Source organism: Gossypium raimondii, chromosome 1, assembly GCF_025698545.1.
Source record: "Gossypium raimondii isolate GPD5lz chromosome 1, ASM2569854v1, whole genome shotgun sequence".
NCBI classification, from domain to species: Eukaryota; Viridiplantae; Streptophyta; class Magnoliopsida; order Malvales; family Malvaceae; genus Gossypium; species Gossypium raimondii.
The window spans coordinates 20,367,330-20,385,307 of NC_068565.1; the positions used below are offsets into that span (position 1 = coordinate 20,367,330).

The 17,978-nt window shown below is 33.8% G+C and overlaps 1 protein-coding gene across 1 annotated transcript; it reads right to left on the bottom strand.

Annotated features, from left to right (window-relative positions):
- Positions 1-2,495: 2,495 nt before the first annotated feature.
- On the bottom strand, positions 2,496-7,239 carry LOC105785343 (transcription initiation factor IIB-2). The gene is made up of 7 exons (XM_012611391.2): positions 6,692-7,239; positions 6,034-6,058; positions 4,457-4,586; positions 4,234-4,364; positions 4,031-4,119; positions 3,085-3,161; positions 2,496-2,880 (listed from the first exon to the last, which is right to left on the bottom strand). Exons 1-7 carry the CDS (start codon positions 7,042-7,044, stop codon positions 2,747-2,749), a joined length of 939 nt encoding a protein of 312 aa, XP_012466845.1. The 5' UTR covers positions 7,045-7,239; the 3' UTR covers positions 2,496-2,746.
- Positions 7,240-17,978: the final 10,739 nt, after the last annotated feature.

Below are 17,978 nucleotides of genomic sequence, written 5' to 3' on the forward strand. Positions count from 1 at the left end.
CCTCTACATCGGACTCCCCCTTTGCTTCCATAGCCGTGAGAGAGGCCTTCTTTGGGCAGTCTTTGATCATATGTAGACCATCACAGTGAAAGCAACTTATAGGCCCACTCTTTCTCTTGTCCCAAGGCTTCTTACCATTGCCGTTCCTAGTGGGCCTTTCTTTATCTCCCCCACTATTACCCTTTTGATTAAATCTAGGCTTAGAAGAATTGGCATTGTCTTTCTTCCCACCAAATTCAACAAGCGATTCTGCTACGAACATAGCCTTGGTGAGTTATTGAACTCCTCGGCGTTGCAACTCTTGCTTCGCCCACGGTTTTAATCCGTCCATGAAGGAAAAGAATGCCTATTTTTCCCCCATATATAAGATTTGGAGCATAAGTTCGCTAAACTCCTGCACATACTCCCTCACAGTGCCTTGTTGAACAAGCCGACGCAACTTTGCCCGAGCTTCATCCTCGACATACTCTGGGTAAAACTGTGCTTTGAACTCACATCGAAACTCCTCCCAAGTTTCGATTTTGATCCCACCACATCTCACATCAGTGGACCTACGACGCCACCACAACAAAGCAACGTCAGATAAATACATCGCAGCAGTAGTTACCTTAGTGACATCCTCTGTGATGCCTTTGGCACGGAAGTATTGCACGATTCCCCACAGAAAGTTGTCCACATCTCTTGCGGACATCGTTCCCTTGAACTCCTTGGGCTTGGGAACATCAATATTGGGCTTAGGTGCGACAGCAGCTAACCCACCATTGCCCAAAGCAGCCTTGTAGATTGTGAGTTCACCCTTGAGCTCCGGAATCTCCCCTTTCAAGGCCACCACCATAGCCTCAATGGCATCATCTCTACCAGTCAACTGTTCCACATTATCCAACACATACACTTTGAGTTGCTCCTGCATGGACTGCAATCCTTCATGGAGCCTATCATCGACATCATCAATCCTCTCCTTGATATCCCCCACGAAATTCTCGAAAGTGACGACACGATCCTCTAAAGCTGACAATATGTCCCTCGAACGGCTAGCTTTCCTAGCCCCCCATGGGTCTCCATTCCCTCAACTTCTTTCGACATCTTTCAACGGTGGCTTCGAGCCTTAGCTCCGATACCAACTGTCACGGACTTAGAGTTTTCCCACGCGATCTGTGCGGCCTTAGGCAGTTTCTTTGCTCAAAAACACCTAAGTCAGCCTAACTCGCAATGATAAAGGATTCAACAGAATTCCCTCAAGGCGCCCACGAAGAACAACAGAAGAACGAAGTAAAAACGAACTTTGAAAGATGAACAAAAGCCAAAGAAAAGCAAGAACACTTGAGAGAAAAGTTTGAGTGAATACTCTCAAGATTCTTGTTTACAACTGAATGAATTACAATGAGTAAAGAGGTCTCTATTTATAGTTGAGCCTCCCTAAAATCAACGGTGTAAATTAAAGTACATCAATGGCTACAATTAAAAGTTGCATACAATCAGAACTCTACGACGACAAAATCTTATCTTCTCGAATTATATATCTTTGAAGATTATCTTCCATATTTATCGGGCTCTGGAGATGGGTTTTTAATCTCTCCAAGCAACGAACCAGTTTGATTGGGCCAAATGACCTCCCTCAAATACGATGGATAGCACAAGTTTGTCATGGTTGCGTGCTCCCATGCGCAACCCATGACACTTACGTCTGTATAAAACTATTTTTATTTTACAGTTTTCTATATCTTGTAAAACTACTTTATAAATCCCTCCCCTTTTCAAAATTTATTAATATATTTATAATTAAATTTTAAAAAATAAACATAAAAATAATATAATTATCGAAATACACTTGTCAGATTTTAATTTTATAACATTAAATTAATTAAAATATTTAAAATACTCAAAATCAAACTTTACAAATTTTAATTAAACAAATTTAAACATGAAAATTGTACAGGACGATGAGAGTGGTAAATAATACAGCAACGGTAAAGAATATAACAATGGAGTAGGACAAAAGTGAATATTACCAAATTTACCATCACTTCATGATAGGTATGTTTTGCTCCACCACACACTTCTTTCTCTTACGGATAAAGTTACTATTTACATATAATTCTTTAAAAAAATTTAAAAATAAAAATACAATTGTTCTATAACATCATTGTAGTAATTATATATTTAAGGGTAAAATGATAATTTCATTTAACAGGTGAAACAGAAACAAACGATTACCATAATCACTTTGGTCTAAAATAAATCCACCAATTAATCCACTCCAACCAAAACAGATCGATTCAAAATCAATTAGTGGATACCGACCTTCAACAGGCCTTACAATCCTTTCAACAGTTGGGATTTCCCTACAAGACTTTTTTGCGGTATTTTCTGATCAAATATAGTCTTTATTTTGTACGGGTTTAGAGGCCAAATGGTAGTTAAGTTTTGGCCCTTTTAAGGGTTAACTAGTGGAATAAATTATAGGTGATAAACATCAATGATACAGCCTCAAAATATTTGCTAAAACTTCAAACATGCATAAAAATTAATCAGTAAATACCATAGACTTCTTTTTCCACATTTCCTCCCTTCCCCCTTTGTCTCTACTTGCACGGGCGGAGTTATGCAAGAAAAATAAAAAAGGATTAAAAAAAAAATAGAACATCATTATCGGAATGTACTGAGAGTTCCACAAGATCCCGAGAGAGAGAACTCAGCACTTTGAGGGTTTTGTTTGTGGTATCTCCATTATTGTCAGTTCTGTAATTCAAGGACTGCATAGGTTCTTGAGATCTTCTTCCTTGGCATACCAGTTTGGTATTATCTTGGACACATGGGGATAAAGATCCTTGTATGAATTTCGGATCGTCCCTTCCGCAACTCCCGTAGCAACAGAAATATCTGCATTCATTTGTTCATTTTTCAGAGAAACATAACAGTAGCTCAAAATTTTTTGATGTCACTGTTCTTGTTTTTTAATTTTGATACACAAACACATTGCTTAGACACCATGTTGGGTTATTCGATATAAAACCTCAGCACCTAAAAGTAGTACATGAAACATCTTAGTTTTAGTTAATAAGTAAGAAGGAAATAATATCAAACCTTTAAGTGGCTTCTTATCATCCGACAGCTGTGTTATGATATAAATAACTGCAGCTGCAATTGATATAGGGCTCCGCCTGCGAAAATTATGCAAATTGTTAGCAAGTATATATTAAGTGAATAAAACATTCATCTTATCAAGCTCCAAGAGTTAAAAAGCAGTAAAGATAAACAATGGGAGAAAATAAGATGACATCTGTGAGAAGTCATGGAATAATGTCAAGGAAAATCATTTTATTTTATTTCTTTTCCTTTCAGTGTCTTTAAACTTTCCAAAACATGCAAAAGACAAGTAACCAAATTGAATGAACAATTTGGTTGCAAGGATCAACCTAATCGGCAAGAACATGGAATAACCAAACCATCAATGAAATTGACTAATGATTTCTAGAAAATAAATGCCAAGATACTTACAAACATCCATATCCCAAAAAGGTGTTGCTTCTCACTACCAGCATTTCATAAGTCACCATTATAATAACAATCTTTAAAAAGTAAGAGCAATTATTGCAAAATCTCAACCATAATTGTCAGTTACTGCTCTAATCAGCTTCTTTTTCTTTAGTTCACCATTCGAATAATAACTCAAACATTTCTAATTCTTTCCCAATCAAGCAGTTAATCAACTTAAATCCCCATTTCCTAATCAGCCATTCTGTTAACTTGATAAGCCAGACATGTCACATATGTTACTCAGATTTGGGCAAATGTTGAATACAGGCACGGTTAATTTTTTCCAAGTTGTCCAGATATTTGGAGGGTCATTATATTCACACCTATGTCCAGATATAGGTCAAACATAGGTACTAAAAGAAAATTTAAGAGTCAAGTCACATAGGTCTATACAGAATTATCCAAGCCATATTTAAGTTCGTTTGAAAGGAAAAGGCTAAAAAAAATTCTATTTAGGCTCACAGCTTCATGATGAGATTAGAATAATAGCGACCTTATATCAAACTCCTCAGACTTCTGAACTGCTTCTTGGGCAGCTTTAACTGCTTGATTATTCATGCCAAGATTGGAACAAAAACGCCTCTGATAATTAAACAAAATAAAGTCAGCAGCAACCATAAATGGTAAGCAAAAATAAATAATTCAATATTCAACCATGGAAATGCTCCCAAACATATGGCAAAGAGGGGAACTCACCATGAAGTCACCAGCATGTATGGCTCCCATCTCCACAGACTGACCAGTCTCCAATCCCAGTTGTTTCACTATGTATTCTTTTGCTCGGCCAATTTCTTTCTTTGTGGCTCCATTGGCAACAGAGCAAATTTCTATTTGAAATCCACAGGTTCAAGGAAGCTCATAGACATTAGGAAAGATAAATCATGAAGCATCCAGATGTTAAAAGAATCTTAGGCTGTACCCTTGACAGTGCGTGGCTTGTCCTCTTGTCGACAAGCAATGTAAAGGCAAGCAGCCAACAATGCATCCTGATTTCTTCCTCTACTAGACTTCTGGTCTTCCACCTTCTTATATATCTCATTGGCTCGATCCTTCAAAGGCAAAAGCCCCAAAAATCACAGCCATTAATATGAAAACTCTAAATTTAGCTTCTTTTCCATTTCGTTTCTTTTCCGAAATACAACCATAAAAAGAACTAATTACAATCATAATCAATCATTACATCCATATATCATTGAAAAGATAAATAACTATGTTAAACTATCAAACTACAAAACCAGAATACATCTGTACATCTCCAAAAATAAACTAAGCCCACACATGGTGAGACTCAAACTAGGGATCTCAAAGTCCCATAGCCTCCTCCTTGCCATTAAACCAAGACGTCACTGGCAACCCTAAATTAGCTTGAAACAAATACTTCAAATGCAAAATAATTTTCTTTTAGAAACATAAACATGCTCACTATTAGTGGTGATCTTTAGAAGGCAATCATTAAGGAGTAGAACACTAGGTGTAGAGATTCCAAGAAAATTTAAGAGGCCAGATGAAGAGAAATTATTTCAAATTATAGAGCATTGCATCCTAGCCTTCTATTCCATGGTAACTTCCTATGGTTACTTAAATCTTTATGTTTTATGGGTTGCTGATACATATCAAGGATGAAGTCTTCGTTCTTATACAACTGAAATAGTGTCCATATATAAAGATATTCAAATATTAATTAAAATAATAAATATATCAAACAATAATGTATAATTGTCCAGTAACTTTTCCTATCTATTGATAGTAGAGCTCTAGTTACATCTTCAAACCTATAAATCACACACCCTTACCAACAATTTTGAGTAATAAACAAGATGATTTCTTTTCCAGCCATCAACCTTAACTTAATCATCTTTCTTCACCGCAAGGTTACTAAGAGCAGCAGAAGCTTCTGTCTACTAATGCACGCATAGGATGGAGGTTTAAATTTATAACTTGCTTTTATTTATGCATAGACTGGGACTCTAAGAGGGACCTGCAACAGCTATGTGCCTATGTTAACCTTTATAAGTATTTCATGCTTTCAACTCATGCACAAAATTGGGGTTTAAATTTGATAACTCCTTCCTACTCATGCAGTGATTGAGAAAGGGAATGGCAGTAGTTATGATTATATTTGTATGTATTTGAGGCTTCAAGCCATAAACAGTGATGGAGATTAGGGTTTCATATTGATACCTTATTTCTAGTCGGCTCATTTACCACAAATTTGCCAATATTTACACTACAGGCATCCAATTTCAAACAACTCAATCTTAGAGTCTGTCATCCTATACTTTTGACTTTGTTTCAACTCAGTATTGATTTAGTACATCTTATACCCTTTTATATGGTCCATGGCAGCAATGCGAACTTATATCAATAATATACATACACATGAATACCAAAATGGGAGTATATCAATAATATGTCCATATGTACATGTCATCAGTCCATGGTAATAAGCTCAAACACCATAAATGATTCAAATTATATTTGTATCAGGCAGCATACCTTGATGGTCGCGACAAGACCCAACCTGAAACATAATTTTATACCAATAAGTAACATTTCATAGTAAATTACTCTCTCAAGCATAGAAATCCCTTTCATTGAGAAAGGGTAGGGGAAAACAAAGAAATACACAAAACGGTACCCCTAAAACAGAATATTAATTGAAAGCTAGTATTTAAAGCTTTTCACAAAGTATTCACATAGATTAGAAACATCAATGCTTTTAAGAAAAATAGAATTCAAAAGCATAGCACTTTCTAATCAATTCTAAATTTCCTAGAATCAGCCCTCAAGCTAGTATTGTTCCATAATTTTCTTCAGTACAAACAAGTAGACATGTTAAAAGAAACTGCATCATAAATTGTTTTCACCAACAATTGAAGTATCTCTTCTCTCAAATGGCAACGGCAACCAAAACCATGAAATAGATCAGAAATCCTCAAAATCTCTAAGGCCTCCCCATTAATTTTTCCCCAGAAACAATGGACATATCAATCTCAAATCAAGTAAAACTCTAATAATTTCACACAATATTCATAATACTAATATCCAGTTTTTAAATTACCTAAAATTGTTTACCAACAAAACGAACTCCTACCAAGCAAAAACCAATTGCAAACAAATCCATCCAAAAACCCAAAACAAGGAATTTGAATACCTATCAGACATTGTAGCAATAGTCTTAAAAGCGAGAATCAACCCCCGATCCGGATTCGACCCACGATTCTGCCACCGACCCAGCGAGGATGAGAGGAACTCCCCGGAAGCACCGTTAGGCTTAGCGATAACGGTGGATAAACCGCCATCCGCCAAAAGCGGATTGGTGGGACCGCCGACACGGACGGGATCATTATCGCCGGACTCGTTGGCGAAGGTTCTCCACTCCGATGTCTCATCGATAGAATGCGACTCTAAGACCAAGCCGCACTCCGAACAGACGGTGTCGCCGGCGGAATGGTCGAAAACGACCTCTGTGTTCCGCTTGCAGTCCGAACAAAACGCGTCCGCCATTTCCGGAGCAACTAACTGTTTCTTTTCCCCTTCTTATTGGGGGATTTTTACCTCAAAAAACTGCTTTCAAAGTGATTGGAAGATGCAAATTGAAACGTTTTGTTAGATTAAAAATCTAGTTTTCAATAATTACTTTATTTGATTTTGTTTTCAGTTTGTTTTGCTTCGGGAGAAACGTTTGAGGGGATGGATAATTTATTTATAGATAATTTTACATTTTATAAAAATATAAAAAACTAATTTATTATTATTGTTTCAATTAATACCAATTCTTCGGTTACTTATTTTTATTAATTAGATTTTGGAAATTAAAATATGCCTCACATCTATACACTTTTTAAAAAAAATTTAGAATTTAAACCTTTAAGAGTTTATCATTTTATTTTTGAATTTAAAAATACAAATCCAATTATTAATATTGTGACATTGTAATAGATATAAATTTAACAGAAAATTTTAATGATATAAATAAATCTAAAAATTCATGTTAGTAATCAAAATAAAATATTTAAACTAATTAATGATATTGTAATAAAGAATAAAATTCAAATTGAATATAAAACTAAATTGTAACGATTACTGTATAAACCTAAGAAGATGCAAATTTAAAAATTTATGTTAACATTTTAATCAAAATAAAATATTTAGACTAATTAATGACATTATAAAAAATTAAGAATAAATTTTAAATTGAATATAAGATAAGGACTAAAACTGAATTTTAACCATTAAGAAGATCAAGAATGCGTTATATGTAGATAAAGTATAGATTACGGCAAACTCAGTGTACGAGTGAAAAACAATATCTGAAACGTATATTTATTAAAATTTATGTTAAAATTAAAATCATGAGTTTTTTTATTAATTTTATATATAAAAAATAAGATATGATTTATTTTTGTACTTTTAGTAATTCTACTTAAAAACTTTATACTACAAAAAGGAATCGAGAAAATTAAAACCACGTCAACTCTTTCTTTTCGTTTTGGCTGATTAAATCCACTTCTTACTAGGATTGGTTTGATTTTAGGGTTACATGTTAAATAATTGAAATCATTAAAATCGAATTAATTACTTTTATTTTTATTTAATTCATGGACTAATTTATCATTAAATGCCAAAAAAATAAAACATTTATTAGACTTGGCCGATTAAATGAAAAATAATAGGAATGAGCTAATTTTTGAAAAATGCTTCCAGTTGAAAATTATTTTTGAAAGTTTTTTCAGGTGATATGCAAAAAAGTGTTTCTAGCATGGAGCTCTTTCCGCCAAGTCAGCAAAAGCGCTTTTCTTCTAAGCGCGTTAGGGTTTTGTTTATTTAAATTAGGATTTAGGGTTAGTGTTTTGTTTATTTAAAGTAAGGTTTAGGGTTTTTTTGAGATTTTTAATTAATTATTTTGTGATAATTTTTTGAGATGCTAAATAATATTAATTTAATTTAAAATTTAAAAAAATCATATTTTTACCCCCAATCGTATATTCAAATCCTGAAATTTTGAATTGGATTCATAATCGAAACTCCGTCTACTCTGCAGGGATGAAATATTAGTTATTAATTTTTTTTCGCCTTCTTAATATTAGAGTGGTGGTCGATTTTTCAGAAAACTATTTATTGACGGAAATGTGGTTCTTATCATGACGGATTACAAAATTTATAATAGATAATTTTGAAAAAAAATGAATACTTTGTATTAGAAAAAATATTTTAGAAAAATGTTAAGATAATTTAAATAAATAAATAAATAAAATTGAGAGAGAAAAAATTTAATTGGGTTTTGAGAGGAATTTGAAAGAGAATTGATAATATAAGAGAGAGTTGAGATTGAATTGGAAAAAAATGAAATGGCACTACACCAGAATAGGCTTTTAGCGGCACTTTTAGCGGCGTTTGGAACAAAAGCGCCACAAAAAATCGAGCATTAGCGGCGATTTAGCCAAAGCACCGCTAAAGGTAGAGCATCAGCGGAGATTTCCCAGAAGCGCCGCTAAAAATAGGAATTAGCGGCGTTTTATATAAAGCGCCACAAAAAACCTAATACCAACGACGTCGTTTTTGCGATTTTTTAAACCTTTAGCGGCGTTTTTATCTAAGTGCCGCTAATGCTCGGATCTTTAGCAGCGTTTTTATCTAAGCGCCGCTAATTCTCTGGCCTTTAGCGGCGTTTTCATCTAAGCGCCGCTAATGCTCGGATCTTTAGCCGGGTTTTTATCTGAGCGCCACTAATTCTCTGGCCTTTAGCGGCATTTGTAGCTAAGCGCCGCTAATGCATTTACCTTTAGCGGCGTTTTTGCCGAAGCGCCGCTAATAGTAACAAAAATCTTATAAGTTGAAATAATTAATATTTTGTTCTATTTATTATATAGTGGTACAATTTACATTTAAATTATAATTAACAAATAATATTGATTAATACAAAAGTTTTTATTAAAGAGAAGTCGATATATATATAACAACTAACTTTTTATTACTAATTTTCAATCACAATTGATTTAAACTACTTTACTGAGAGAAAATATATTAAATTATGAATAAAATAAAATATAATAAAACTTAAATTTTGTATTGTAAAGAATAAATTACACATAAGAAGAAAGATGGATCTGCTATGACTCTCAAGTGGTGAAATTATGGTACGCTTACTTAATACGATTTGACTTGTTTTAGTTATTTATAGTGTTTATTTTCTAATGGTTTAATTTATTGCTTGTAATGCGACTATTGTTATATTGCATTTGTTTTTTTAATATATATTATGCTTCCTAACTATGTGATTTATTTATTAGGAAAAACTAAAGGATAAAAGATTTGAGTACGGGTTTATTGCTTCTAGTGATAGTTCTGCTCATCTTGAAGACATTGATAACCGGATTATTACTGAAGTTTTGGGTCCTGAAAGGTATGGTCGGGTTCGATTTCAAGGATCTTTTATCAACCCAACCCAATATTTTGGATCCAGCTCGCACCAATACATGGCTTCGGGGAGTCAATCTCAAGCTGAAGTTCAGAGGTTAAAAGACCAAATGGCTCAGATGCAAGCGACCACATTTGAGGTTCAAAGGAAATATGAAGAACTTCAGCAACAACTTAAAACAGAGGCGACAGCGAGGGAAGCAGAGGCTACAGCGAGAGAAGCAGAGGTCGCAGCGAGAGAAGCAGAGGTTCAAAAGAAATATGAACAACTACAGCTACGACTTCAAGCAGATGCGGCATCGAGAGAAGCAGAGCAGAGCAAAAAGTACGACGAACTTCAACAGCAGGTTCAGATTATGATGAAGATGTTTCAGCAGTCGCAACTTCCGCCGTCATAGTGTATATTGTATAAATATTTTTATCATTTTAACTTTTAACGTTTTTGTAAAGAAAAGTATGAATTCACTTTTATTTATTGATATTAATATTATTTTAGTCATTTAATTTGAAATATTATATAAATTTATTGTTTTTGGTTAGTTTAGATCTGGTTGCTTTTGATTTGTTGTTGCAAGAGGGCTGAAAAAAATAGAAAATTTTATTTTAAAAAAATCCCAAAATTAGTGGCATTTTTTAAAAAAGCGCCGCTAAAAGTCATATCATATAGTGGCGTTTGTGAAATAAGCGCCGCGAAAGAACACTACTTTTAGCGGCGTTTGTAGATGAAGCGCCGCTAAAGAACATTACTTTTAGTGGCGTTTTTTACCAAGCGCCGCTATAGAACATTACTTTTAGCGGCGTTTTTTTCCTAAACGCCGCTAAAGATCATGTTCTTTAGCAGTTTTTTTTCCCAAGCGCCGCTAAAGAACATGATCATTAGCGGCGTTTTTTTCCTAAGCGCTGCTAAAGAACATGATCATTAGTGGCGTTTTTTCCTAAGCGCCGCAAAAGTTAGCGACGTTATCCTTAGCGGCGTTTTTTGTGGCGATTCCTCAAGCGTCGCAAATGCCTTTAGTGGCGTTAAAAATCGCCGCTAAAGGCCTAAAAAAACGCCGCTAAAAACCTGTTCTGGTGTAGTGTGGGGGTTTATAGGATAATTTTTTTTACCGTTGAGGGGGCAACAACTAATAAAGTTGAGGGTGGGGGCAATAACTAATTAAATAGTCGTTGAAAGTAGGTGACTGTCGGGGGAAAAGAGCTTCCAGCTGGAAGTACTTTTGCTAGAAAATGACAGAAAGAGCTTCCGGATGGAAGCACTTTTCTGCGTACCACCTAAAAAAGTTTCCAGCTGGAAGTGTTTTTCAAAAATTGGCTCATTCCCGTCATTTTTCATTCAATCAACCTAGTCCCGTAAATTTTTTTTTGGCATTTACTGATAAATTAGTCTAATTCATGATTATTTTATTTTTTACAATATAAAAAATAGTATTTTCAAAAACCAAAATATTTAATTGTAATTTTGTCTAAAATCGATCCAAAAAAATCGTTATCATCCTTAATTAAAATTTTTTGAACAATCTCATTATAAGATTTAATTATATTTACTCTTTTTGATACAATTCTAAAACTACTCATAATCCCTCCCCAACGTATAAATAGAAAGATAATACGTTTCAACATACTCAAAACCACATCCTCCTGTATTGGAAACAATACCCCATGCTAGTCGAGCTAAAACTCAATCGACCATCCTTAACTAAATTTTATCTATATGAAATTAACTATTAAATAAACTCTAACAATTCAAACTATAGTTTATCCACAGATTAATATTATATTATTAGAGAATATTATGAAAATATTCTTTAATATATATTTTAATAGTTTTTTATCACGTGCAATGCACAGGTTAATTATATCTATTAATTAAATTTTATTAAAAAGTTTGTAAGATTTAACAAATAATATGTTTACTATATATAAATTATGTTTTTATATTGAATAATGTATTGAATAATTTGATATTTGTCTATTAATAAACAAAGAAAAATCAATTAATAAAATAGTTGACATAAATTAATATTTCATTTAAGCAAATTAGTTGTCTAATAAAGGAAAAAAGTTAATTACTATTTTGTTGACATAAATTAAAACTTGTATGTTATAAAATATTGACCGATAAAAATAATAGGTTCAGTTTTATTTGGTGGAAACATGGAATCTGTTTTATGTTCCGTCCTTTTAAGATTTCTAAATGCTCCTACAATCCAAAATTTTAACATCTATAATTGATTGATTTCATAGATGTAATTTTGAAAATGAAAATATCAATTAATTGATACAATTTTAATTAAAGTTATGACGTGTGTTCATTCGCAAAGTGACAACTCATTTTTAAATAGTACAGACAAATTCTTCCTGATTGTTTTATTAAATTTCTGTAGAAAGAAAAATAATTAAAATATATAATTTCTGTTTTATTTTATATTCGGCTTCGTTTTTATTTAAATAATTAATTCTAAAATTTGAATCTTATAATCATATAAAATAAAACGTTTTATATTTTAATATCGCATATTTTATTTGAATAAATTTGTTAAATTATATAAAATATAAGTTAGATTAAAATACAATGAAATGAAGAAATCAAAGCCAACAAATCATTACCACAAGTTTGAAACACACCAACATTAAAAATACCATAGCTTTTAATAATATATAATATTTACTTCTTCTTCTTTTCATCTATTAATAATATTATATATGATATATACTTTTTAACATCTATAAAACATATACGTGGAAAGAATGAATATGGTAAAATAACAAAAAATCGTGTAGGGTTTGAAAATAATTTAATAGTCATAATCTTGGGATATTAATTACATTAATTAAACACTAAAGATTGTTGCATATAAGTGCATAAACTTATAATTATTAATTAAAGTAAGATTATTGCATATTAAACTATATTTTATATAAAAGATTAATATAAAAGTATACATGTTAAATATAAAAGAAAATTAATAAAATGACAAGTCTGCTACTCTAGCACGTTTTGGTTTTTCTTTTTTAGGTTTCTTTCGATTTTGTTTTTGTTGGTGGCGTTGATTAGTTTGGGGCTGGTTCTAATCAAGTTGGTAGAGACACTCAGCAATGGAGAATGAATTGGCAGATTTATCATTGGAAGATGGCGAAGAGGAGGTTTTGTTGGTACATAATGAATCCGATTCTTCGACAGTGGTATATGATCTTTGTCTAGTTGGTGTTTTCTTACGGCAAGTGTAATCCACTTCCCGGCGATAAGAAGTACAATGGTGAATCTATGGCATCCTTTGAGAGGGGTTCAGATCTCAGATCTGGGAAGAAGAGGTTTTTGTTTAGATTTTTTCATAAAATGGATATTAATCAGGTGTTACATGGGGCTCCATGGACTTTTAATAATCATCTTTAATGATTCATCATTTGGAGGATAGTGAGGATCCGATGAAGGTACTGTTAACCTTTGTGATTTTTTGGGTGCAAGTGCATGATTTACCTCTGAGGTTTTTTTCTGAATCTATAGCAAAACAATTAGGTGATTTCGTTGGTATGTTCTTGGAATACGATGGTAAGAGTTTGGATAGGGCCCTGAGGAATTACTTACGTATACGGGTTCAGAATGATGTTAAGAAATTTTAAAAGCGAAAGAAGAAGATTATGTTTTCGTCTGGCAAGTGTTCCTATGTCAATTTTAAATATAAAATACTAACATTGTATGACTCTTTCTGTCAAGTTATAATGGTTAAAGGATTAGAAGTTGCAGAGCTGTTGTAATTAATAGTGTGTGGCTGAGAGTGGAAGGTGAAGGTGAGATAAGGAGAAATGCCCTAGGACGTTCTGATTTGGGGTAGGGATCTTGAGAGGGGGAAGGAAAGAGTCGGGGATGCGTATAGACCATGTTTTGGGGTTAAACTTGAAAGGTAATTTGAAATATATGTCTACAAGCAAGTGGACTCTTCAAAGATATTGGGACAAACATATATGGAATATGACTGGGAGGAGTGCCTTATAGAAGGTGGAGATGGAAAGAAAAGGCCAGAAGGGATATTGGGAATCACAGTGTTTCAAATGTGATAGATTCACTAGTAGTTATAGAGGGGAGGTCATTGGGATGAGCTCAGTTTTTATCAGCGGCTGCCAAGGGACAAGCTGACCTGTCACAATGAAAATAATTTGTTGGAACGTCTGTGGTTTGGGGAGTCCACAAGCTATAAGAAGACTTCGGCATATGCTGAAGGTGTATAATCTCAAAGTGGTCTTCTTTATGAAGACTAAAATAAGTAATGTGTGAATGGAGAATGTGCGTAGAAGGTGTGGGTTTTTAAATGGTATTGATGTTTTGGCTAATGGTTCACAATGAGGTATTTGTTTAGCTTGGAAGGAGAATATTATAATTAATCTAAGGAGTTTCTTTAGGAGCCACATAGACATTGAATTTCAAGAGACTAGAGAAAATAAATAGTGGAGGTTTACTAGTTTCTATGGGGCTTCATTTGTGCGTAGTAGAGATGATTCATGGAATTTACTGAGAAATCCAGGACGTTCCCAGGATTTATCTTAGTTAGTGTGTGAAGATTTTAATAAGATCATGTGTTCTTTTGAGAAGGTTGGGGGTGCCAAGGGAAGAAAGGAGAATGAAGGTTTTTCAAGGAGTATTAGAAGAATGTCAGTTAATGGATGTTGGATACTCTGGAGCATGGTTTACTTGGGAAACAGGAAACTTACCGGAAACAAATATTAGAGAGCGGCTGGATAAAGGCGTGGCGAATGTCAAATGGATGAACGTGATTTCGAGTGCAATGATTCAGTATTTACCTCATTCATTTTAGGATCATTGTCCTCTTCTTATTCACACAGAGCATGAGAGGAACAGGCTAAGGCTGAAAATGTTTTGATTTGAGGTATGGTAGGTAATAAAAGAATCATTTGAAGGGGAGGTGAAACAAATATGGAATTCTACTTCGGGTGATATTTTTACTAAGTTGGAATACTTAAGGATTGGTTTGGGAAGATGGGCGGGTTCTGTTAGGAGTAAAAAGGAGGGTCTCAAGAGGGATCTGACTAGAAAATTGGAAGAAATGATGGATGAGAAAATAGTTGACGAAAATCTTGTAGAATTTATCGATACTAAAATCCATATTAATTTAGATATCGATAAGGATGAAATGCATTAGCAGCAGATAACATGTGCTAGCTAGTTGAGGTTAGGGGATAAAAACACGAAGTTTTTCCACAACTATGCTTCTCATCATAGAAGAATGAACACTATTGGATGCTTGAAATATGATGATGGGAGGGTGACTAAGGATGAGGGTGAAATGGAAGAAGTTGCCCGAAGTTATTTTCAAATCATGTTCTTGACAAGTGGGGTTGAAGATGCCGATCATATTTTATTATGGGTGAAGAGATGTATTTCGAATGATTTGAGTCAGATGCTAATGGAAAAGTATACAGAGGAAGAGGTCTATTCAACATTGAAAGATATAGGGCCAACAAAGCGTCTAGAGCAAATGGATTCCCGACTTTATTCTTTCAAAAATATTAGCATGTAGTGGGGAGAGACATCACTTCCTACTGCTTGGGAATCTTGGTTGAAGGTATGGAGATAGACTCTTTGAACATTATCATATTATCCTTAAAATTCCCTATCTGATGAATTTAGTGAATTTTAGGCTAATTAGCTTGTGCACTGTTCTTTATAAATTTGTAGCGAATATGGTAGCTAACAGTTTTCAGAAAGTCTTGGATATTTGTATTGATAGTGCTCAAAATGCTTTTGTGCTGGGTCTATTGATATCTAATAATGTGTTGTTAGGTTGTGAGATTTTGCATACTTTTCGACAAAAGAGAATAGGGAAAAAAAGGTTTATGGCGTTGAAATTAGATATGAGTAAAACATATGATCGGGTTGAATGACAATTTTTAAGGGTGATGATGGAACGTATGAGGTTCGATAGGTCATGGGTGGAGATTACCATAAAATGTATCATTTTTGTCTTGTACTCAACTATTGTGAATGGGGAAGCTAAGGAGGTATTCAAACCTACTAGGGACTTCAGCAAGGGGATCAGTTAAGTTTGTTTCTTTTCTTGATTTGTAGTGAAGAGCTATCGACTTTTATAAGACTTACTTTGAGAGATGGTTTGATAAAAGGGGTGAAGGTTAGTAAGAGGGGTTCTCAAATATGACATTTGCTATTTGCTGACAATTGTGTTCTTTTTGGAGAAGCTAATGATAAAGGGGCTCAAAATTTAAAAACGGTCTTAAGGGAGTACGAGATGTGTTCGTGGCAATGCATTAATTATGAAAAATCCACTTTTTTTTACAGTTCAAATACTTCTGAAGGAGATAGAGAACTGGTTTCACGTATTTTAAGGGTTAGATATTCGAATGATCTTGAGAGGTATTTGCGCTACCAAATATGGTGGGGAGGCAGAAAAATGTATCGTTCCAAATTTTAATGGTTCGGTTTAAGAAAAGGATTGATAGCTGGAGTATGAGATTTTTGTCACAAGAAGGAAAAGAGGTCTTCATTGAATTTTTTTTACAAACTATTTCGATGTATTCAATGGCTAATTTTTTGCTTCCAAAGACACTTTGTGGGGATTTGGAAAGCATTATGGCAAGATTTTGGTAGCAAAAGGGGTATGAAAGGATGAATATTCATTGGTGCGAATGAAATCATTTGTGCAAGTGGAAATAAAATGGGGGTTTGGGTTTTCAAAGCTTAGCAAAGTTTAATTTGGCATTGTTAGCAAAATAGGGGTGGTGATTTATTACTTATCTAAATTCTTGGCGAGCTCGTGTTTTAAAAGCTAAACACGAATTCTGATTTTTTAAATGCCAGATTAGGGAATCTACCTTATTATACCTGGAAGTATATGTGGACAGCGAGAGGTCTTCTATAGAGTGAACTGTGTTGGAGGGTTGGTACTGGTGTGAAAATTTTAGTGGCTGGAGATGCGTGGTTACTAGGGCCAGCTAGTTACAAGTTGAGTAGTGGTATCAGTAATGTCGAGATATCATTAGTTTCAGATCTAATGGACAATAATTTGAAAAAATAAAAAGTAGAGGTTATTAAAAATACATTTATAAAAGTTGATGCAGTTGCAAATTCCATTAGCGAAGAAGGTACATGACAATATGTTGGTGTGGAGAGGTGAGCCTTTAGGGGAGTTCTCGGTACGAAGTGCCTATAAACTATTACAAGCAGGTAACATAGATCTTAATGCTAGTAACATTTAGAATGATTTCAAAGATTTTTACTAGAAACTTTGGAAATTACACCTTCATACTAAACTTAAAATTACAATCTGGAGAATTTCATGGAACTTTCTACCTACTTTAGCTAATCTATTTTACAAAAGACTGATGGTGGATGTACTGTGTCCCAGATGTGGAGGGGCTGTGGAGAATCTCGATCATGTCTTTCATGAGTGTCTTATAAATTGGAAGTATAGGAAAATTTAAACTTCACATGGCTAGTGTCAATGCCAAATCTGGATAGCAGAAAGTGGATTACCTAGGTTTTTAGGAGAAGGTCAATCACCCTACGTCGTTTGTTTTGCTGTGCAATATTGGTAATCTAGATAGATAGGAATAAACTAATGCATGAAGGGAAATAAATTTTGGAAGAGAGATTTATGAGTCAATTTTTAGATATTCAGGAATTAGATGGTTTAGAGGAAAAGGTACTCATCAAGGGTTGTGAACAAACCTCTGAATAGTTTTAGAAGCAAGGACAGTAAATTCATAGTTCGTGCCTAGATAAGAGCCCATATTTTTGATGCGATTACCAGAATTATAGATAATCTTGTGTCAGAGAGCTTGATTGAGAATACTGGGATGTCACATGGGGCTTCTTTGATAATAGATGAGGCTTCCTCCTATAGAGTTTGAGTTGGGTATGTGGTCTTTCTACTTCTTTTCTTTTTTATGATAATACCCAATTTTTTTGTGTGAAACTATTAAGGGTGTGCCAACCCAAATTAGTAGAGTTGTGAAAGATTTTCTTGCTGAATATGAGTTTGAAATAGCTT